Below are 24,209 nucleotides of genomic sequence, written 5' to 3'. Positions count from 1 at the left end.
ACTGTAATGGGGATCATTTTTTTTACATTATACAGGTATGGGATCCCTTATCCGGAAACCCGATATCCAGAAAGCTCCGAATTACGGAAAGCATGTCTCCCATAGACTCCATTATAAGCAAATAATTCAGATTTTAAAAATTGATTTCCATTTTCTCTGTAATAATAAAACAGTACCTGTACTTGATCCCAACTAAGATATAATTACCCCTTATTGGGGCAGAACAGCCCTATTGGGTTTATTTAATGGTTAAATGATTCCCTTTTCTCTGTAATAATAAAACAGTACCCTGTACTTGATCCCAACTAAGATATAATTACCCCTTATTGGGGGCAGAACAGCCCTATTGGGTTTATTTAATGGTTAAATGATTCCCTTTTCTCTGTAATAATAAAACAGTACCTGTACTTGATCCCAACTAAGATATAATTACCCCTTATTGGGGGCAGAACAGCCCTATTGGGTTTATTTCATGGTTAAATGATTCCCTTTTCTCTGTAATAATAAAACAGTACCTGTACTTGATCCCAACTAAGATATAATTACCCCTTATTGGGGGCAGAACAGCCCTATTGGGTTTATTTCATGGTTAAATGATTCCCTTTTCTCTGTAATAATAAAACAGTACCTGTACTTGATCCCAATTAAGATATAATTAATCCTTACTGGATGCAAAATAATCTTATTGAGTTTAATTCATGTTTTATTGATTTTTTAATAGACTTAAGGTATGGAGATCCAAATTACAGAAAGACCCCTTATCCGGAATACCCCTGGTCCCGAGCATTCTGGATAATGGGTCCTATACCTGTAGTAGAATTTGTAGTCCAGCAACTACCGAGCAAAGTGTAGTTAAGCAGTGCAGAAGGGGTTATTGTCCTGTTATGTTAATAGAACACAGACATAGCGTTGTGAGCCTCTGTTTCAGTGGCCTCAAGCGTTAAGGCTACGGTCAGACCAGGCTGTTTCTTGCCCAGTGGATAAGCACAGGCCTATGGGCCTACAAGCATTTAAGGCAAAAGTTTTGAGAAAAGTTTTGTTACACAATGCAAAAAGCTATAAAACCCACATTACATTACATGGCAACACAGGAATCAGTGTAGTCTATATATGCTGATTCTGAATCAGAACAGGTCAGTTTTCATTTAGGGAGTGCACCAGGGAGATTAAGCAAGGAACCAAGGGATCCCCAAACTATACTTTAACAGGAAGGTAAGTATGTAGATATAGACTGTGCACTATTGTCTGAATATGTCTTGTTTCTGTCTTATTATGGTGGGTTGAAAAACCCAACCTACTGTTCTTCTTCCGCTTCTTCATCTTCTTCTTCTTCTTAGCGCCCCCATTTTCTAAACGCTACTCCTCTTACAGGTTTAGGGGTACAACACCCAAACTCTCCACACTTCTTCGCCCTATAGCGGAGCAGGCTGCTTGTGCTTTTCTAAGTGATCCCGCCCCCCCATCTTTTTGTGGCGCCGCCCCGAACCCCCCAATTTTCCCATTGACTTTGACAGGGAAGATTTTCAAACTGCTGCCACTCTTACAGCTTTGAGGCTACACCTAGTGATGGGCAAAATGTTTCGGCAGGCATGGATTCGTGGCAATTTCCGCATTTCGCCATTGGCGAATTGTTTTGCGAAACAGAAACAGAAAAATTTGTCGCAGAAAAATTCGCCACATGTTCAAAAATTGACGCAAGAATAATCGCATGTCCAAAAATTGTCGCAAGAATAGTCACGGGCGACAATTTCTTTCCACGCAACATTTTCGCCATTTCGCAAATCTTTTGAAAGATTCGCGAATTTATTGGCGAAGCTTAACAGGACAGATTTTCTCAGCACTAGCTACACCCCCCAAACTTGAATCACACAGTCATGGGGTCAGCCTCAATGAAAATATCATGATTGTTGGATGCCCAAAAGTGGGCGGAACAGCCAATCAGATTTTACCTATTGACTTGGTCGAAATCCAACCTGCTGCCATTCTCACAGTAATAACACCGGGGTCCCCAAACTTTTCACAGTTGGTCACTAGGGGACTGCAGTTTTAGTTTTGAAAAAGTGGGTGGAGCCACCAACAGCCAATCAGATTTCACCTATTGAATTTTATTGGTTTGATGCCAGGGTGACTATGTACCCAAGGTTAAAGAAAGTGGGTGGGGCCACCAAAAGCCAATCACATTTCCAAAGTTAGTCATTGGGTATTTGCCATTCAAAGTTAGAAAAAAGTGGGCGGAGCCACCAACAGCCAAATGCTGTCAGTCCCATAATTTTTATGCCTCAAACTTTGCAAAGTTGTTCACTGGGGGACTGCAGTTCAAAAATAAGAAAAGTGGTTTGGGCCACTAACAGCCAATCAGATTTCATCCAATTAATTTTATTGGTTTAAATTTAAAATGCTGCCATTCTCACACTATTTATGCCAGGGTGCCCACTGTTTGTCACTGGGTGACTTCAACTCAAGGTTAGAAAAAGTGGGCGGGGCCACCAACCACCAATCACAATTCACCTATTGACTTTTATTGGTTTCAATTTAAACTGCTGCCGTTCTGTAACTATAAATCCTAGGGGCCCTAAACTTAGCAGAGTTAGTCACTGGGTAACTGCAGTTCCAGGTTAGAAAAAGTGGGTGGAGCCACCAACCGCCAATCAGATGTCACTCGTTGACTTTCAGTGGGGAAATTTAAATTGCTGCGATTCAGACACTATTAAAACCAGGGTCCCCAAACTCCGCACAGTGGTTTTTACTATATAACTGTGGCCCAAGGTTAGAAAAAGTGGGCGGAGCCAACAACAGCCAATTTCATTCAGTGACTTTTTTCAGCCCAACATGAAGTTTGTTTTTCAAACTTCCCTATCTAGTTTAGTTATGTATTTTGTTGTTGGTCATAATATGCTGTTCCTTATAACAAAATATAAATATTGAATACTGTTCATGTTTGTTGATGTTCCTAATAAATTTCTGTTGTTTGGTTGAACTGTCCCTTTGTGACTGAATCATCTATAATAAGGATTATTTTGTATAGCTGTGTATGCCATATTAGCATCCATATTTGTGCATAATTATACATATAAACATCCAAGGCAACACCTAACTTAAGCTGTTTTGATAGTTTATGACGGTCCCTAAGCTTAGTTTCCCAACAGCAGCCCAGAGCTATCAGAGTGTGTGCATGATCACTTAAACGATGGCCGAACAAAGTCACAAAATGGCAGCCCCCTGTGGACAGCTTTGAAAGCAGAAATCATTACTTTAATTAGGCTTCTCACCCTCTGGGCCTGTGCAGTAAGTTCAGAATGTTTATGTTTATGTTCAGTATACAAAATACAGCATTTCTAGTGATGTTTTATTTTAGATTTTAGTTCCCCATGTGTTTTGTTCTTCTTTAAATTTAGTTTTTTTGTACAGATTTTGCAGAAAATTATTTCAAGGGTTTTTGGGAGAAATTTTTTCAGCGTAATTACAGATTGTATAGAGTATTTATATCACACTGTACAACATGCAGACCAAAATTTCACCTGCAATATTGAGGGTCTTTCTTTTACTCACCTGTCACACTCAAACTGAGCCTGTTCCAACTATAGGAATATTTATGGAAAACATCCTCAATTCGGAATTCATATTCTCCTTGATCGGGTGGTTGGGCATCGCTGATAGAGAATGAGCAGTCTCCTTCCTGTACTTTCCCAGTCAGGGTGAATCGGTCTTTTGTTCCCTCAGAAACCATAGAGGCCTCTGTAGAGGCTGCAACAATGTCACGAGTGCCTGTTTTCCTCCAAATCCCTGTGACACGTGTAGATAAAGGTCTACTGGCAGGAACAGTAAATGTACAGGGAATGTGCACCCCGGCACACAATTGTACTGCCACTGACTGCTGAATTTTTATAGTGTAACCACTATTCCATTGTTCCCAGATTTGACAGTCAGCACCTGTCGAAAATACAAGCAGATTGTTCATGTTCATTAAAGGACAATGAAAGGTTAATATAAATTAAAAGTAAGTCTAAAGGCATTCTTTTTAAGTACTTACTGCATATCTAAATTCCCAGATCCCTGCTTGCTTCTCTGAGATATGGTGCTGGCAGCCTACAGCAGTGTGAAGCCTACAGTGACATAACTGAAATCTCTCTCCCCTTCCTGTAGGTGCCAGCGGCAGCCTTCCTATTCTCTGAGCATGTGTGTAACTTGATCCTGTCTCCTGTTCTGAGCTACACATGGCCACCAGCCAATCAGAAGCGGATCTGGCAGAGGGGAGGGGGGGGGAGGGAATGAAACACATGTGCAGTATGAAGCAAGGAGGGAAAGGAAGGGAGAATACCTTTTTAGAGATAGCTGCCTGTTCTAGAAAATGTGAAGTAAGTGTGAGTGAGTAAATATTTGATTAGGTGAGCCAAAAGTGTGGCGTTTTTACTAAACAATAGGAGGACTATTGGGCAGTATGCTTTCAAAGGCATTAAGGTCAGGCGGATCATGGGGAAGACGGACCGCCCCCCCCCTAGTTTGAACGGACCAATCACGCATGCCCCCCCGAACCCACCCCGGGAAGCATCATACCCAGTGCCACACCCCTTTTCTCTCCACTCTGCATGCATATACTGAGACATGTCTCCATGGAGACATTTTATCCGGCCTCACATCTCCCTAGCAACACCTTACCCAGAATGAGCGCTAAGCCCCTCTCAAGCAGGCCACCGCTACGGGAGATCCAGCTTCGCATCTCCATGGCAGCACCTCTTCCCATGCAAGTGTTCTGCTCCCAATATACACTTAAATCTGGACATGGGCATTAATTCAATATAGATGCGCTCATGCATGCAGACAAGAGATGGTCTATGGTATTGAGATAACCATTACTTCCTTACATCATAAATTACAGGAAGTGCTATAGAGAAATATATCACAATGGGATAGTGAGGCACAAGGGATTTAAAATGAAACCAAAAAAATTTAGTATTTCCTTAGGCACATGTTTCATATTTAAACATTGAGGGTAATGCTCTCATTTAAGCTCCCAGATCCATGTGCGTTCATGAGAAAGATCCACTCACTCTCCTTTCTCAATTAAGCTGTTTCTAAATCTCTGCCTCTAATCCCCATGGAAATATGTGATAAACCCATAGCTCTCAATTCCAAACTGCGACCATGATGGCATTTGTAAAAGTGTCTGCTGACAGGTGGTGTTTTTTATGTGCCTTTACCAAATCAGAGGCATTGTCAGTACTAGAAATATGCCCCAGTACTCTCTGTTTAAAAGCCCAATAGGTCTTTCCTATATATATATCTTATCTGGGCTCCAGTCCTTAAGAGGGATATTAATGAGCTGGAGAGAGTGCAGAGACTGCAACTAAACTGGTAAAGGGGATGGAAGGGTTAAACTATGAGGTTAGACTGTCAGGGTTGGGGTTGTTTTCTCTGGAAAAGAGGCGCTTGCGAGGGGACATGATTACTCTGTACAAGTACATTAGAGGGGATTATAGGCAGATGGGGGATGTTCTTTATTCCCATAAAAACAATCAGCGCACCAGAGGTCACCCCTATAGATTAGAGGAACGGAGCTTCCATTTGAAGCAGCGTAGGGGGTTCCTCACGGTGAGGGCAGTGAGGTTGGGGAATGCCCTGCCGGGGGATGTTGGGTAGGGGGTTCCTCATGGTGAGGGCAGTGAGGGGGTTGGGGAATGCCCTGCCGGGGGATGTTGGGTAGGGGGTTCCTCACGGTGAGGGCAGTGAGGTTGGGGAATGCCCTGCCGGGGGATGTTGGGTAGGGGGTTCCTCATGGTGAGGGCAGTGAGGGGGTTGGGGAATGCCCTGCCGGGGGATGTTGGGTAGGGGGTTCCTCACGGTGAGGGCAGTGAGGTTGGGGAATGCCCTGCCGGGGGATGTTGGGTAGGGGGATCCTCGCGGTGAGGGCAGTGAGGTTGGGGAATGCCCTGCCGGGGGATGTTGGGTAGGGGGTTCCTCACGGTGAGGGCAGTGAGGTTGGGGAATGCCCTGCCGGGGGATGTTGGGTAGGGGGTTCCTCACGGTGAGGGCAGTGAGGTTGGGGAATGCCCTGCCGGGGGATGTTGGGTAGGGGGTTCCTCACGGTGAGGGCAGCGAGGGGGTTGGGGAATGCCCTGCTGGGGGATGTTGGGTAGGGGGTTCCTCACGGTGAGGGCAGTGAGGTTAGGGAATGCCCTGCCGGGGGATGTTGGGTAGGGGGGTTCCTCAAGGTGAGGGCATTGAGGGGGTTGGGGAATGCCCTGCCGGGGGATGTTGGGTAGGGGGTTCCTCACGGTGAGGGCAGTGAGGTTGGGGAATGCCCTGCCGGGGGATGTTGGGTAGGGGGTTCCTCACGGTGAGGGCAGTGAGGTTGGGGAATGCCCTGCCGGGGGATGTTGGGTAGGGGGTTCCTCACGGTGAGGGCAGTGAGGAGGTTGGGGAATGCCCTGCCGGGGGATGTTGGGTAGGGGGTTCTTCACGGTAAGGGCAGTGAGGTTGGGGAATGCCCTGCCGGGGGATGTTGGGTAGGGGGTTCCTCACAGTGAGGGCAGTGAGGAGGTTGGGGAATGCCCTGCCGGGGGATGTTGGGTAGGGGGGTTCCTCACAGTGAGGGCAGTGAGGAGGTTGGGGAATGCCCTGCCGGGGGATGTTGGGTAGGGGGGTTCCTCACAGTGAGGGCAGTGAGGAGGTTGGGGAATGCCCTGCCTGGGGATGTTGGGTAGGGGGTTCCTCATGGTGAGGGCAGTGAGGTTGGGGAATGCCCTGCCGGGGGATGTTGGGTAGGGGTTCCTCACGGTGAGGGCAGTGAGGAGGTTGGGGAATGCCCTGCCGTGGGATGTTGGGTAGGGTGGTTCCTCACAGTGAGGGCAGTGAGGAGGTTGGGGAATGCCCTGCCGGGGGATGTTGGGTAGGGGGTTCCTCATGGTGAGGGCAGTGAGGTTGGGGAATGCCCTGCCGGGGGATGGTGGATAGGGGGTTCCTCACGGTGAGGGCAGTGAGGTTGGGGAATGCCCTGCCGGGGGATGTTGGGTAGGGGGTTCCTCACGGTGAGGGCAGTGAGGTTGGGGAATGCCCTGCTGGGGGATGTTGGGTAGGGGGTTCCTCACGGTGAGGGCAGTGAGGCTGGGGAATGCCCTGCCGGGAGATGTTGGGTAGGGGGTTCCTCACGGCGAGGGCAGTGAGGTTGGGGAATGCCCTGCCGGGGGATGTTGGGTAGGGGGTTCCTCACGGTGAGGGCAGTGAGGTTGGGGAATGCCCTGCCGGGGGATGTTGGGTAGGGGGTTCCTCACGGTGAGGGCAGTGAGGGGGTTGGGGAATGCCCTGCCATGGGATGTTGGGTAGGGGGGTTCCTCACGGTGAGGGCAGTGAGGAGGTTGCGGAATGCCCTGCTGGGGGATGTTGGGTAGGGGGGTTCCTCACAGTGAGGGCAGTGAGGAGGTTGGGGAATGCCCTGCCGGGGGATGTTGGGTAGGGGGTTCCTCATGGTGAGGGCAGTGAGGGGGTTGGGGAATGCCCTGCCGGGGGATGTTGGGTAGGGGGTTCCTCACGGTGAGGGCAGTGAGGCTGGGGAATGCCCTGCCGGGAGATGTTGGGTAGGGGGTTCCTCACGGTGAGGGCAGTGAGGTTGGGGAATGCCCTGCCGGGGGATGTTGGGTAGGAGGTTCCTCACGGTGAGGGCAGTGAGGGGGTTGGGGAATGCCCTGCTGGGGGATGTTGGGTAGGGGGTTCCTCACGGTGAGGGCAGTGAGGTTGGGGAATGCCCTGCCGGGGGATGTTGGGTAGGGGGTTCCTCACGGTGAGGGCAGTGGGGTTGGGGAATGCCCTGCCGGGGGATGTTGGGTAGGGGGTTCCTCACGGTGAGGGCAGTGAGGTTGGGGAATGCCCTGCTGGGGGATGTTGGGTAGGGGGTTCCTCACGGTGAGGGCAGTGAGGTTGGGGAATGCCCTGCCGGGGGATGTTGGGTAGGGGGTACCTCACGGTGAGGGCAGTGAGGTTGGGGAATGCCCTGCTGGGGGATGTTGGGTAGGGGGTTCCTCACGGTGACGGCAGTGAGGTTGGGGAATGCCCTTCCTAGTGATGGGGTAATGGCAGATTCTGTTAATGCCTATAAGAGGGGTTGGATGAGTTCTTGAACAAGCAGAATACCCAAGGCTATTGTGATACTAATATCTACAGTTAGTATTAGTGGTTGTATATATAGTTTATGTATGTGAGTGTATAGATTGGGTTGTGGGTGCTGGGTTTACTTGGAAGGGTTGAACTTGATGGTCTTTTTTCAACCCTATGTAACTATGTACTAACTATGTAACATGGGCACCTGAGCATATAAATGACTCCTTCAGTCCTACAGGTAAAGTGTTGTATAATCTTATGTACAGCACCAAATCTATCTGTTAAGTATTTGCAGGCCCTACATTTGCCACAAGCATGTGTCCCATTCAATGGCTTGTTCCTACCCAAATGACTCCTGACTAATTTGTCTCGCAAATTGGGTGCACGTTGACAGCAAGTCTGCGGATATTGGCCAATGACAGGAACTAGATCAGTCTGCAATAAACCACCTGGACGACCGATTGTATCAGGCAATGGGAATCTTTGTGAGAAGGTCAGCCAGTATGTTGACTTGAAATTGTGTAGATTTGTCACCAATCTTCCATCTTATATTAGAGATACAGGGGATCTATTACATAAACTTCAAGGTATTGCAGTTAAAGCAGATACTCTGTTAGTGGGATGTGATGTAGAATCTCTATACACATCAATCTCACATAAACATGGCCTGAGAGCTATTCGATACTTCATGGAGACAGAAAGTGACTGGGATGGGCAGTACATTGATTTCTTAACAGATCTTACAGAATTCTGTCTCAATACGGTCACAATATGGTGGCTTTTATGCAATATATACCCTTTTGGTATTGCTATATAGACGATTTGATCTTCTTTTGGACAAGCAGTATGGATGCACTTAACAAATTCTTTTCTGCACTTAATGACAATGATCTTAGTATACATCTAACACATATAGCAAGTCAGCATAGGTTTGATTTTGTGGATGTTACTATTTCCGTCAATTTTGACGGATATATCAGTACAGATCTTTTACGTAAAAGTACAGCCATCAACTCGATTTTACATTTTGACAGTCACCACCCTATAGGGACGTGCGTCAAGCACTTATTTTATTGCATTTTTATCCCTGTATTCGTTTTCCTAATCTGTTTTTAGCATAGCTTTGCCATGTGGTACTTTGGTGTAGAAAAATAACTTTACCTATTTTGAATTTATCGAATGTGTACTTTCCAAGACTATATGGTATTCTGGGGGTCTCTGTATAGTCAGGGGGTGTTACAGCACATAATCCGCTGACAGGGGGCTCTGTATGCAAAAGCTGAGCTGGCAGGTGAGAAATCCATATGCGCTATTTTCGTTTTGGGTTCAGTACATACCACAGACAGTATATCTATGCATATTGGGCATGAAACTGTTCAGTAGACCTTAGGTGTTCCTATTTGGGGTGATTTGCCTTTGTACGCAAGAAATTGTGTGAGATAAATGCGGCAAATTGCAACATTTTTATGCGATTTTTCTGAAATTTCATAAAAAACAATAAATTTAGGAAAGCTTTGCAGATTGGTACTTTGATGTAGAAAGGACTCTTTACCCATGTTGGATTTGTCAGAATGTTTACTTTCCAAAAATATATGGTTTTCTGGGTTTTTCTGTACAGTTAGGGGGGGTTACGGCACATAAATCACGGTCATTGGGCTTTTTTTTGCAGAAATTAAGTTGGCAGCTGAGAAAATTCCTATGCACTATTTTCATTTGGGTGTCTCTGTACACCACATACTTTGGTAAATCTTTGCATATTGGGCATAAAACTGTTCAGTAGACCGCTGGCATTCATATTTAGGGTGATGTGTCATTATATGTAAGATATGTTGTAAGATAAATGTAGCAAATTGCAACACTTTAAGGCCTTTTTCAGAAAAGTCATAAAAACCATTAACTTTAGGAAACCTTTGCAGATTGGTACTTTGGTGTAGAAAGGACTCTTTACCCATGTTGGATTTGTCAGAATGTGTACTTTCCAAAAATATATGGTATTCTGGGGGTCTCTGTATAGTTAGGGAGTGTTACAGCTGACAGGGGGCTCTGTATGCAAAAGCTGAGCTGGCAGGCGAGAAATGCATATGCGCTATTTTTGTTTTGGGTTCAGTACATACCGCAGACTTTGGTATATCTATGCATATTGGGCATCAAACTGTTCAGTAGACCATAGGTGTTCCTATTTGGGGTGATTTGCCTTTGTACGCAAGAAATTGTGTGAGATAAATGCGTCAAATTGCAACATTTTTTATGCGATTTTCTGAAATGTCATAAAAACCACTAATTTTAGAAAAGCTTTGCAGATTGGTACTTTGGTGTAGAAAGGACTCTTTACCCTTGTTGGATTTGTCAGAATGTGTACTTTCCAAAAATATATGGCTTTTAGGGGTCACCCTACATTTCTGCAACTTCTACCCCTCATAAAACTCTAAGTGCCATGTGCTTTGATAAACCTATGTACAGTGGGCATCAAACTGTTCAGTAGACCTCTGGGGTTCATATTTAGGGTGTTTTATCTTGGTACCTAATGACCTGTAGAAAATAAGATGCTGCATAGTGGAAGTTTTAAGGTGATTTTTGGAAATGTCATAAAAATCACCAAACTTTGGAAAGCTTTGCTGCTTGGTACTTTGGAGTAGAAAGACATGGGTACCCATTTTAGATTCAGGGGAATGTGTACTTTCCAAAAATATATATAGCTACCTGTGGTGAGCGTACTATTTTGTAGCATTATCCCACATAAAGCATGTAAATGACAGAAATGATAGTACATATGGGGGTATGTTCCCATTGGGGCCCCTACATGCCACATACTTAGGGAAACCTATACATATTGGGCATCAAACTGTTCAGTGGACCCCTGGCGTTCAAATTTTGAACTCCAGTGTTTTATCTTGGTACCTAATGCTATGTGGGAGATATGATGCTGCAAAGTGGAAGCTTTGAGGGGATTTTTGGAAATGTCATCAAAATTGCCAAATTTAGGAAAGCTTTGCAGCTTGGTACTTTGGAGTAGAGAGACATGGGTACCCATTTTAAATTCAGGGGAATGTGTACTTTCCACAAATATATGGCTTTCTGGGGTGAGTGTACTTTTTGTAGCTTTATCCCACATATAATGATGTAAATGTGTTGATTTTGCAGGAGCTGAAATTACAGAAATGACAGTACATATGGGGATATGTTCCCATTGGGGCCCCTACATGCCACATACTTAGGTAAACCTATACATATTGGGCATCAAACCCCTGGTGTTCATATTTAGGGTGTTTTATTTGGTTACCTTATGACCTGTAGGAGATAAGATACTATAGACTTGAAGCTTTGAAGCGATTTTTAAAAAATTTCACAAATTTGGAAAAAAAACAATAACTTTAGAAAAGCATTGCAACTTGGTAGTTTGGAGCAGACAGACAGTTCTACCTAATAGTCACGAAAATTATCGTGGACATTACAAAATGTTCTATAAGTTAGAAAAAATATGAATTTATCTCAAAATACTTAATAAGGGTTTATTAAATGGGCCCCATGGTGTTTAGTTTCATGCTTTGCTAAATTCTGTTTCTTTAGATCAGGGGTCCCCAACCTTTTTTACTTGTGAGCCACAATCAAATGTAAAAAGACTTGGGGAGCAACACAAGCACCATAAAAGTTCATGGAGGAGCCAAATAAGGGCTGTGATTGGTTATTAGGGAGCCTCTATGCACCCTATCAGCTTACAGGGGCTTTATTTGGTAGGAAATCTTGTTTTTATTCAACCAAAACTTGCCCCCAAGTCAGGAATTCAAAAATAACTCCCTGGTTTGGGGGCACTGAGAGCAACAGCCAAGGGGTTGGGGAGCAACATGTTGCCCTCGAGCTATTGGTTGGGGATCACTGGTCTAGATCCTATTTTCCCTGCTCTATTCAGGTCTAACTTTGACTGAATAATCACCCTGTGTGTCCTGTAGTAAATAAGACAGAAAACAAGGAAGGCAATAAAGCATACAAAAAGCTACCCGGCAGCTAAAATAGAGATGGAAAGGGATATTGCAGCTAGGGGTAAAAGGAATCCAAAATTATTTTTTGAATACGTAAATGGTAAAAAAAATGAAGCAAGAAGGGGTGGGAACTTTATTATCAATGGGGGGGGGGGTCGGATGGTTGATGAGAACGGGGAAAAAGCAGATATTCTTTTTCCATCTGTCTATACATCTGAGGAGCCAGATAATGAAGGCTTCCCTTTTAATATACCCAGTTCTAGTAATTTAGCTACTGACGCGTGGGTCACTCGGGAGGGTATTCAAAAGAGACTTGAACATGTAAAGGTAAATAAGCAAAAATGCAAAAATGTATCTGACAGGGGATCTAAACCTGAAAAAATAATTTGTGTAAACTTATCCAGGGTGTTCCATTCAGCATATACAGTGCATTCATTTTTAGATGGTTCTGAGATATGAGTAGCTTTAGTAAGTTATATATAAACATTGAGAAAAAATTGAGTGTTTGCAAATCTGCCTCCACTTGTACCCATGTCCAGACATCTATAGTACCCTTATAACTGAGGCAAATCTAATCAGTTATCTTGATATTGTAACCTAGTCTGATGTTTCCTAGCTTCTCCTGTTCTCTCCACTTAATATTATTATTTCTCTTCTAACCCATAATCTGCTGGATGTTATGCGTTGGGTTTTTGCCACCATACACATTCTATTCGCAGACTTATGTTCCATTCACTTGGCATTTAAGCTGTCATATATAATTGTAATGGAGTCCCTTTATTTCACAAGGGTCTTTACTGTTCCTCTTTCCTCCTGTTCCCCCCCCCCTTTTTTTTTCTTTTTTCTCATTTTACTTCCCCTTTTTTCTTCTTTTTTTCTCATTTTACTTCCCCTTTTTTCTTTTTTTTTCTTTCTCATTATATTTCCCCTTTTTTCTCTTATTTTTTTCTTTTTTCTCATTTTACTTCCCCTTTTTTCTTTTTTTTTTCATCTTACTTCCCCTTTTTTCTTTTTTTTTTCTTTCTCATTATATTTCCCCTTTTTTCTCTTATTTTTTTCTTTTTTCTCATTTTACTTCCCCTTTTTTCTTTTTTTTTTTCATTTTACTTCCCCTTTTTTCTTTTTTTTTTCTTTCTCATTATATTTCCCCTTTTTTCTCTTATTTTTTTTTCTTTTTTCTCATTTTACTTCCCCTTTTTTCTTTTTTTTTTTCATTTTATTTCCCCTTTTTTCTTTTTCTTTTTTTCTCACTTTACTTCCCCTTTTTTTTTTAGTTATTTTTTATAGAACTGTGGGGTTGAGCGAGGGGGTGGGGAGGGAAGGGGATACTTTTATGCACCAGCAACCATTCCAACTCTCGAAGCATTATTGCAGCTTTCTTGAAGTTTAGCCTTTGTGCACATTCGTGTTCAGTAATAAAAATGGAGACAATTCTGCCTAAGTGACCCTTCTGCTGCCGGAGGGCATGTCCTAATCCTGCCAGCAAACAGGTTTAAACTTTATAAGCTTTTTGTTTTAGTTGTTTTTTTTTTTTCTCTTTTTGTTCAAGTCCAACATCCTGCCACGAATATGCCTTAACAACTAGCAACCCTCTAAGATTTTTTTTTCTTAAATGCTAAAACTTCCATTCCAGAGTCTTTTCATCAGTTCCATTTCCATCGCTTAGTGGGCTGTTTAGCTTAGAACAATGTATTTTTTTTCCTATTTGGAAGCACTCAGTTGAGTTTAGTTTCATTGTTGAATAACTGCTGATTTTTCTTTTTTTTTTTTATTATTATTATTTTTAGCTGTCTGAGTTGCTTGCCTGTCACTGCACACAACTCGATATGAAATTGATATTTCTCGTGACAAGTATATTTGGTAATTTGGTAATTTGTTCATACTGTATTTATGGGTATGATGAAAAAAAGCAATAGATATATATTCTTTTATTATGTTTAAATTATGATTGCCATTATTAATCTACAAAAATGTGGAGTGTATGTTCTTTTCACAGTAATATATGCCTTTTTTTTGTAACTACACTTTGTTATTTTATTGTAAATGAGCAAAAATCCTAATTTAAGAGATTTATGTAATATTTTTTTTTTCTTCCTTTCCTGTAGAGAACAAATAATGTAACCTAAAGATAACACTAAGGTGGATAGAAAAAATGAGATTTGTGTAATTCAATGCTTTGTTCATCGGTTCTCATTGTTTTGATAATACAAAGAAACTTTATTAAAATGTAATAAGGAAAATAGGAAGTGACATCAGGAGTGATGTCATCTACACATGCTTTTTAAACCTGTATCAGTTCACTACTGACTTTGTACCTATGATTACGTGTGGCAACGCACGAAACGCGTCAGGTCTGGATCTTTGAATAAAGCCTTTTTGAAGTTTTACAACCGCTGTCCTGGAGTTCGTTGAGTGCATGCCGGTGATGTTTCTACACCTGATTTGAGGCCATTCACTTGGCATCGGCAATAAACTTGTATCCCGGTTCAATGCAGTGTTAGAGTTACATTTTTAGTGTAGTAAATGTCTAATATTTTTTTTTAACAAGCATACAAAAGAGAGGAGTTCAGCCAATGCACAATCCCTGGTCCTCTGTTTTATTAGTATCTATGCAAGTGCACAATCCCTGTTCCTTTGTATGCTTGGTCAGATCAGTTCAACTTTCTTTCTTTGTACTCTTTATTTTTAATCTTTGTACAATTTTCCCATTTAGTCCTACATCCCCTCGTTAGAAAAGTAAGGAGGGCAGGGCTGCATTTTATCCCAGCACTGCCATAAGCACCAGGACTCCAACTGCCCACCCTCCGTCACCAATCAATACATGTGTAGAAAAGTCTATGCCATTTTAGGCAAGGGCTTTTAGGTGCCTATAATGAAATATGGCCCTTAAGCATGGTGTCCCATGATGCCACACCTGCATTTTCTATTTTGACTCCTGTATATTAAATACAATTCCACCTACAGGAACACATTTCATATATATATACAGGTATAGGACCCGTTATGCAGAATGCTCAGGACCAAGGGTATTCCGGATAAGGGGTTTTTCCGTAATTTGGATCTCCATATCTTAAGTCTACTAAAAAATCATTAAAACATTAATTAACCCCAATAGGATTGTTTTGCCTCCAACAAGGATGATTTATATCTTAGTTGGGGTCAGTTACAAGGTACTGTTTAATTGCTACAGAGAAAAAGGAAATCAGTTTTCAAATTCTGAATTATTTGATTAAAATGGAGTCTATGGGAGATAGGCTTTCTGTAATTTGGAGCTTTCTGGATAATGGGTTTCCGGATAAGGGATCCCATACCTGTATATATATATATATATATATATAGCAAAAAAGGGTAAAGTTGTGCTCAACCACTAAATTTTAAACCATTAGGCGGGGGTGCAATGAGGCTGTGACCACAAAATACACATAGACAACAACAAGAGCCCCTCTGCACTCACCCATTATCAATATATATAGGACATTAAGACATTCTGTGCATTAAGCTACTAAGAAATGCCCTCCCCTTTAAGCAAAACAGGGATTGTTTGTCCGTACATTGCAATATACTTCAAGCTGGCCAACTACGTCAAAGTCATCCCTTCTGGCCAGTCCTACACTCACTTATGCAATTCATTAAGAATTCTACTGCTTCAATATACGTTTAGCCATATATATATTAAGGCACACACAGGGGCTCATACTCACCCTTCCCAGACAAGGACAAGAGAAAGAACAGAACCACAAATCCATGTTGGCAAATCTGAGGCTGTATGTGCCGCATCCTGATGTTTATTGATGGAAGGTGATCAAAGGGCAGATTCGATCTAGATCACAAATTGCTGAGCTGAATGCATCATTAAATCCTTCTTTATCTGTGTATGAATAGATTACATTTATGATTTTGTAGCACACCCTTGAGTGTTGGCTATAAGTGTTTTTGAGCTGTGTGTACTACATTTGCTATGGTATAATTTGTAGGCCTCAGTCTGGCGACTCCCTGTAACTCCCAGGACCCTGTTGTTCCGTGGGTGCTGCTTACCCGGGTGTTGCAGATCCGCCAGGATAGTGATTCACCAGGAGACTGCAGGTTGATGCTTAACAACTGAACTTTTTTATTCAATCAAACAGGGTTCAATAGCATTACAAGCAGATTCAGGTTTCTTTTCCTTTATACAGTCCTGGGGATTCTCTCCCTCCAGATAATCTCCCCTCTAAGGGAATACACTATGACCTGAACTTACCACTTTAGGTCCCTGATCTGTGGCTATTAATGCCACGAGGTGATAACCTCACTGACCTCCTGTTGGGGCTTCCAACTGCCCAACTATATACCCTATCTACCCCTATCACTCCTAGAGTGACTATTAACTTATCTGGCTGAATTGTCTAGCTAGTCCTTTATCTCACCTCTAGAAGAGGGGAAGTCCCAGGAAGAAAGACCTCCAAAATAGTGTGGCTTCATTTTTTATACAACAGCACACTGCCACCTAGTGGTTGCTGCCTAACTGGTTTAGGGAACTTCTCTTTTTACACAAACAATTAGGACCACTCACAGGCGTCCTATTCCCACGAGGCCACCCTCTATATTGCCTGTCCCAAAAGGGGGAAACCCAGTCTAAGGGGCCAAATCTTGGGGTCCGTACAATTTAAAACATTATAAAGTACAGTATTATTATTTAAGTTTAGTACACTGACTTCATTTTTTCTTGTCCTCTCCTGTTTATGCTATGCTTAGATATGATTGAGCTGGGCTTTAAAATGAAACTGTTTACACTCATGATTTCCCATTAGAGCACCCAATCTGGTTATCATTAAAAGATTTTGATCAGGGCCATTGAAGGCGCCCGAGCAAAATCTAAGTTCAGGGCTGAATCGGCAGGTGGAGGTAGAATTTCTATTGTTTCTGCCTCCATATCTAACAATTCAGCCCTGAACAAAGATCGAAATTGCTACGTGTATGGCCACCTTAAAGGAGAAAGAAAGGTTAAAACTAAGTAAGTGTAGGGGATCAGAGAACTCTTTTCCCTGTTTCTCTGACATGATCCCACCCAGCTACAGACTGGGGAGAAACCCGATTGGCTGGATGCCCCAGTGCACTGTTGGGAGAGAGAAGGTGTGCCTAGGTTTGGAGCCAAAAATTAGGGGCCCAGCAGTTTATAAAGGGAGCTCCTGTTGTTTTGCCAGAGTTGAGACAGAGAGATCCAGTAAGCAGTGACTGTGTGAAGGCTGAGGGGAGCTCTGCTTATCATTTGAGTGCCAGGTTTTGAGGAGAGATCTGCTACACTGCGGTTAGATGCCTTTACCCCCTGCGGATCCCCAGTGAGTGATCCAACTGAGGGAAAGGTATTAACAGTCTCTGTGTGTGTCCCCTGTGTGTGTCCCCTGGGTGAGGACAGGTGTTTCTCTGGGACTGCTACATGGTAGCAACTGCCTATTCCAAAGGGAGTGGTACTTTGGGGCAGGTAGCGCTACCTGGGGAAACTGAAAGAGCTCTGGGGAAGGGACTTTGCCAGGACTGAACTGGAAAAGGGTATTTCCTCCAGGAGTGGAGAGTTGAACTGAATCCTCAGAGAGACTGAGCCAGTAGTGGCTAAACCCAAAGTTTGATATTTGCTGCAAACTTTGTGTGATTATTTCCTAGTGGAAATCCCCTTGAGGTGTGCTCCTCAGTGTCCACTAGGTAGAGGCACTGCGCTAAAATCCCAGTTCCCAGTACCTTTTATTTGCAAAGGGGACCAATTTCCTGTTTTAAGCAAGTATACAGCCCAAAATAAATGAGTGTGCCAAGAAAGGGTTACACAAGCTTTATCAGAAAGGTCTATGTAAATACAGCCATAAGCACTTACAGAAACGCTGCACTGAGTTCCCTGTCAAAAGATTTGTTGTGTCTGTTTTTCTGTGCCAGAGACACGCAGCTCTCTCCCCTCTCCTTCTCCCCTCTCCCTCAAGAATGCTAAGAACTCACTCCCCCCCCTTAGGATTGTGGATCTGAGCCAATCAGCAGGAAGCTGACTCATAGGGGCTGATTTATCAATCCACGAATCCGAATTCCGAATAGGAAAAAATCGGATTGGAAACGAACATTTTGCGACTTTTTCGTATTTTTTGCGATTTTTGCGAAAAAATCGCAAAATACTGATCATTACGAGGAAGTAGTGTTCTGGCTATTATGTTAGACATCTGCCCACTCCAGCCTTTATAGATTACATTTTTGCCTAACTAACTATATTAGAAATATTTTTTTATTTTGCGCAGTCTGTCTATTTTACCCAGTTTCATTTTTACACTGAACTGCTGAAAGGTGGCTGGAGACCTTAGTATACAAGGGCGTGTTGGTGTGTAGGAAATAAGAAAAAAGATACCACATTTAGAAAATCTGGACTAAAATAATATACATTACATATACATAATAAACGTAGGGATTGATAAAGACCGGGCAGCGATTCTTCTTCACCACAATGTTCTTTCCACTCCTTCCCATAAGAAATCATTAATTCAGTTTGCCCTCAGTGCAGCTAAACGTTTAATTTGTCGCAAATGGAAATCTACATTGCTACCTATAATTCCTGAATGGTTTTTAGAAATGGAGGACATTCTTTAATTTGAGGAATCACTGGGCCACCTGGCGGCCTTGGCTTTCATATATCTAAACTGCCACAGCAGGACTCTAATACTAAATGGTTAACAATACTCCCAAACTGAGAGGACCCTGCCCAACCATGTACGCGTGTACATACTGTATATCATATGTTCTAATCTTTTCTCTTATCTCTCTCTCTGTCTCTTGCTAAATATTATGCATTTTCTTTGCCTGGAACTGTCCCCCCTTTTACGTTCCAAAAACCCAAGTCTCTATGCATAAGCTTTTCACTGACTACAGACGGGTTAATGTTTCTTTTGAAATTTGCACAACACAAGTAAATAAAACTTGTAGAAGCTTTACCGTTATATTTGTAACTAACATGTTATTGTGATCTTGAATAGGAATCACAACTTTGCTACTTAAGAATTGGATTGTTTGTAAAACTTTAATGGAAAATAAAAAAAAAAATAAAAAGAAAAAGATAACACATCTTGCACAATGCCAAATAGTTCTGTAATGTAGGGAATTAATTATATAATGCACAAAGGTTTATATGCACGCAGTCTGTATCTCCAACAAACAACTTTACTATGATTTCTAAAACTGGCCAAACCCAGTCTGTGATTTTACAGACTGTTGCAAAGTCCCAGTATGTACAATAGGGCAAATTAAACTGTATAATGACTCTTCACTTTTACAACATCCATTATTGATCTAAGTTGGGCAGTTACTACTCTGTGCACCTGTACTACACATTCATAGTCAGAGGGGACACAAGCTGCCTTTAATGAATATAAACACTATAACAAGTGTTGTAAAACAGCAATCCGGAAGGCAAAGATTGAAAATGAGGAGCTCATTGTGGCAGAAGCTAAAACTAACCCCAATAAGTTTTTTAAGTATATTAATAGTAAAAAGATGCAGGTTTAGGGTGTGGTCCCATTGTGTTATAGTAACAATATGGTTACAACATTATTTAATCTAAATACCCAAATTAAACTGTATAACGACTCTTCACTATTACAACATCCTAGTTCCATTACTGACCCTATAAAATATAAAGAAAAATGAAGAGCAACACAATTATGTTCTAGGAATACAATAGTAGCTATTGTCTTTATTAGCCTTCCCTACAGACCGGAGCACAAAAACACTGGGACTATTCAGCCTTACAGTATTTGCCCACAAAAAAGCAAGAAAAAGTGTCCCATGAATGTTACTCATCCCTTACAATTTTTGGGAAAAGTCAAAAGCTTCCAGCACTTTCTCAGACCCAGTCTGTACAATAGGGGGGAACAAATGAACATTGTACTGAGTGTAAAACCCATTTGGCTAAACCAGAGAGAGACAATTTGCACGTTACCCTGTTCCATGGAAGGATTCTTCTCTTTCTCTCATTGTTTCTCCTCTCTCTCCTGACATGATGCTCTTCTCTCCTCTTGCATTACATTCTATTTATGTATCTCATTTATGTCTCCTCTGCTCTTCTCTCCTTATTCTCCTGCTTCTCTGCCCCCAAATGAGATTCTCAGACTTGTGCTCCCCGCTATGTACGGGCGGCTTAATGTAAAAGCGGAAGTTGGGCAGTTATCTCTGTGGTCGTGTTTATCACACAATCTGTTTCTGCTAAAAAGTCAAGAAAGAATCTGAAGGAAAATTTGCTCGTTGGTGTCTCTACAGATACAGATTCACACTACATTTCAGGTTTCAGTCCTGGGCTTCCACTTTTGCTATTGATATATATAATGCTAATGCGACTGTATCTGCACCTTGATATTACTTTTTATTTACCTTTCTGCCCACCTGATGCTGGTGTCGCATTGAAACCCCCACATTATGTGCACAATTAAGAGCATGCTGAACTCAAATCCTGTTTGCAAATACTACTTCTAAGAACAGTGAAAATTGAAAGTTTATCATATGTTTAATGGGGCAGAAATACAATTAAGTAAATTGATCAAAGAATGTGGCTTCTGCCCCTGTACATCGGCCTTGATGTCTAGTCTCTTGTATGTGCGGCTGCATCATGTTGGTATGGTTTTATTTGAATAACAATCCCCAGCAATGGCTGTGATTTCCTTTGTCTGAGATGTTTGTTTCCCTGAATGAAAAATGAAGTATTTCAGTATGGTGTGTGATATCTATGCAACATATCTAGCAACACAATTATAACACTTACAATAGTGATCAGCAGCCATATGGGAAAGATACAACCATGATTACTATATAAATGAGCAGGAAGACTCTGAATTTCCTATAACTGATGAAAGAGACTCACATGGTAGAAAAATGGTGGCAATTTATTGTGTTGCACTCTTTAGATAGAAGCTACATGGGGCATTTTATTGCTATATACTGTAGTTACTTCTACTTTTTAAATTCCTTCTTTCTCAGTGATTTATAGAAAGTAAAATTATTTTACTCAATTAGTTAACTGAGCTGGTTGACAGTTAAAAGGCTAAAGCAGAATTTTCTGTTCACACCTATAGGGGATAGCGGTGGGCATCCAATATACTTCTCATCGACACTTTAAAGAAGTTTTTTTTACTAAAGTGTCAGATTCACTTCCCCAAACCTGATAAATGCAAATAGAAATGTCCATGTACAGACAGTCTGCACTGCAAGTGATGCAGTATGCAATATGAAATATTTTAGGGTAATTTTCCTTTCTAGTAAACAAAATGTGTTTTAGACCAAATGGAATAGATGTGACTGTTTTGGTTGTTTATAAATAAGGTTCTAAGTCTTAAACCTGTGTTTCGCTGGGTATATTTCATAGTGAATGACACACAGGATAGATCTGGTCTCCAGTCTCAGGCACTGAATGTGCATTTTTGTTTGTCATTTATATGAGTTAAAGAATGGGGGTCACTGATATTTTCTTATCTGTATAGTTATTGTCTAACCCAACAACTCCTGTATAAATCAGCCAGCAAATTCAGGTGAAACACAACATTTTGCTAAAACCAATATGTGACATTAGCCTTACTGGTGCTTGTACAGACCTGAGAATTCCTGACCAATCAGAACTATTGGGGAGTTTATGTTCCTACCATTACTGGTGAGAGCTGTACATATGTGTGTGGGGGTAAGAGAACCATCTCACCATTTACCCAATCAGATTTCATTGACAAACAGGAACATCAAAATGTTTCCCATATTCCCCCATACAGAGGGAGTAGACCTGGGCCACCCATGGCCAAGGAGTCTGATTCCTCTGTAGTTACACCACTGCCTACTTTTATTAGATGTAATTAGGAATGCTCAGTAATGGATTTCAATGATTTATTATATTTATGTTTTGTTTCAGCAAATCATTTATTTACTAACCCTGTGAATAATAGATGATTAAACAGATATACTGTGTTTTTGCTCACATAAACACATACAATCACCCTCATATAGCATTATATTCAACCCCTTAACTGAGGAGCAACAAGAAACCCTTCTGCAACCTTCTTACATATTTTCATTTAGATGAATTAGTAATATCTTCAGCAAAAAGTCTCCTACAAAATAACAAAATCGACTTGATTGATCTGTAATCAACACAGTACTGTTCGGCTGAGACAGGTGTATGTATGTATGTATATGTATATTTATAAAGTGCTACTTATATACGCAGCGCTGTACAGTAGAATACATTAATACAAACAGGGGGTTATTAAGATAATAATAGATAAATACACAGTATAACAATAAATACAGATAAATACAAGGTACAGTTGCAATAAGTTAACGGTCAAAGACACAAGAGAGGTCCCTGCCCCGTAGAGCTTACAATCTAAATGTGTGAAACTGAGTGCATAGGAAAGTCATTCCAACAAGAGAAGTCCCAAAAATAAGCAGGCGTAAAATGGCAAAATTGGGCGATCAATGTTGCTGCTAAAACAAAGACAAATAAGGATCCAAATTGTATCCAATTGGAAGAGCGCTACAGTATAGTTTAGTTGATGCATTTGCCTTTTTTTTTGTGGCATCACCATTTTGTCATCTGCTCCCAGGGCAGTTAGCCCAGGTCGACACAGCTAGGGACCATGTCTGCTTCAGCAAGCACAGACTATTTCTTCACTGTCTGCCTTACTATATTGAACTTTATGTGCTTGAGAGATATTCTATCAAAAATGTGTTGGGGCAGTGGGGCCACCAATGAAATGTTGCCCAGGTACCATAAAGCAGCCCTGTGTATTAAACAGAACATAGGGAGCACTTTACTTTTGTAGCAGTGGCCTTAGCGTACTGCTTTCTCTAGTGCATTTCCAGAACATCTAATATTCCTGATTCAGAAATCTGAACGTTTAGGAGACAAACCCTCATCTGCCCTGGCCAACCCCAGTTCCTCAATAAGTTTCCTCCTCTTAATGGCAACCTCATCCTTAATGGGCCAGTTGTGAGTTATTTAGTGCTGGGAATAACTAGAAATGAATGAACAGGCCATGTTTTAATATAAATAAATGCATGTACAGCACTACTGTAGGGTTATCAGATGCCCATGTGTGTATGGGGAGAGCTGCAGTTCCTTATTATGTATATTTAATATTAATAAACATGTTCTGTTAAAGAACAAGGAAAGGTAGAATAAAATGTATGAGTATATGAATGACCTCAGTAGGACAGGGGCGTACTGAATTGCTGCCGGGCCCCTATGCAAAGAATCTTGGGAAGGGCCCAGCACGCACTGAAAACTTGATACTACCCCCTTCATCCTTGATCACATGTGCTCCCCGCTTCACAGATGATGAGCGAGTCACATGACATACCCATACACCATCAGTGCTCTGGTAAGGCCCACCGCTGCCCCAATTCCAAGCAACTTGCCCTTCCTGGTTACATTCTTCTCTAACAGCAGGCGAGTAGCAAGTGATCCCACGTGCAGAGAGGGTACAGCAAGTGGGGGAAATAATATGTCTGCCTTCCATGGCGTTGCCCACAAGAGTGATCATTTTGGGATATGTTCTTATTGGTATTAGTGAATTTGCAAAATAAATATGGTGGCTTGGAAGAGCATCAGCAGGGAAATCAATGTCTACTGAATTATATCATTATCTTGTCTTCTCCTTGAAAGGTTGTAAATGCTCAATGAAACAGAAATTCTCGAATACTTGTGTCTAACAAAAATAGATTCATCAACTGCCCACAAGATTGAGCTTGATGGACTTTTTTCAACCCAATTTAAGTATGTAACAAGAAGTATTGGGAAACATACGTTGACTATAAAGGTCCAAAATGTCAAAAATAAAAAGGTGCCAAAAATGAAACACTTTTTCAAAGAATATATTTATCAGTATAAAAAATAAAAATGAGGTTTAAAGGGGATTTAAACACTTCTGAGCAAGTCTGAGTCAGAATAATAAGACAAAGGACGGGGGGGGGGGTTATACCCTCTTATAGACACACGTTATTCCCAGGCTCTGCAGAAGGGGGGGATAGGGAGTTGGGACTCAGAGGGGAATGGGAATCAGGGGGGAATGGGACTCAGGGGGGAATGGGACTCAGGGGGGCTGTGCTTGCAATTGGGCTGTACAACAGTAACACAATAACACAGTACATAACCGTAATGAA

At 41.9% G+C, this 24,209-nt stretch overlaps 1 protein-coding gene across 1 annotated transcript in view; it reads right to left on the bottom strand.

Moving 5' to 3' along the window:
• LOC108648058 (sialic acid-binding Ig-like lectin 12) overlaps nucleotides 1-20,226 on the bottom strand; it is a 31,327-nt gene extending 11,101 nt beyond the window's left edge. The window contains exons 1-3 of the mRNA XM_031906629.1: nucleotides 20,011-20,226; nucleotides 15,770-15,936; nucleotides 3,550-3,930 (exon numbers count right to left, since the gene is read on the bottom strand). Of these exons, the coding sequence (XP_031762489.1) occupies nucleotides 3,550-3,930; nucleotides 15,770-15,845 (457 nt within the window). The 5' untranslated portion in view covers nucleotides 15,846-15,936; nucleotides 20,011-20,226. The remainder of the gene's footprint in view (nucleotides 1-3,549; nucleotides 3,931-15,769; nucleotides 15,937-20,010) is intronic.
• Between the last annotated feature and the right edge of the window lie 3,983 nt (nucleotides 20,227-24,209).

This window comes from Xenopus tropicalis, chromosome 7, assembly GCF_000004195.4.
Source record: "Xenopus tropicalis strain Nigerian chromosome 7, UCB_Xtro_10.0, whole genome shotgun sequence".
Classification (NCBI taxonomy): Eukaryota; Metazoa; Chordata; class Amphibia; order Anura; family Pipidae; genus Xenopus; species Xenopus tropicalis.
This window is presented reverse-complemented; position numbering and strand designations above follow the sequence as displayed.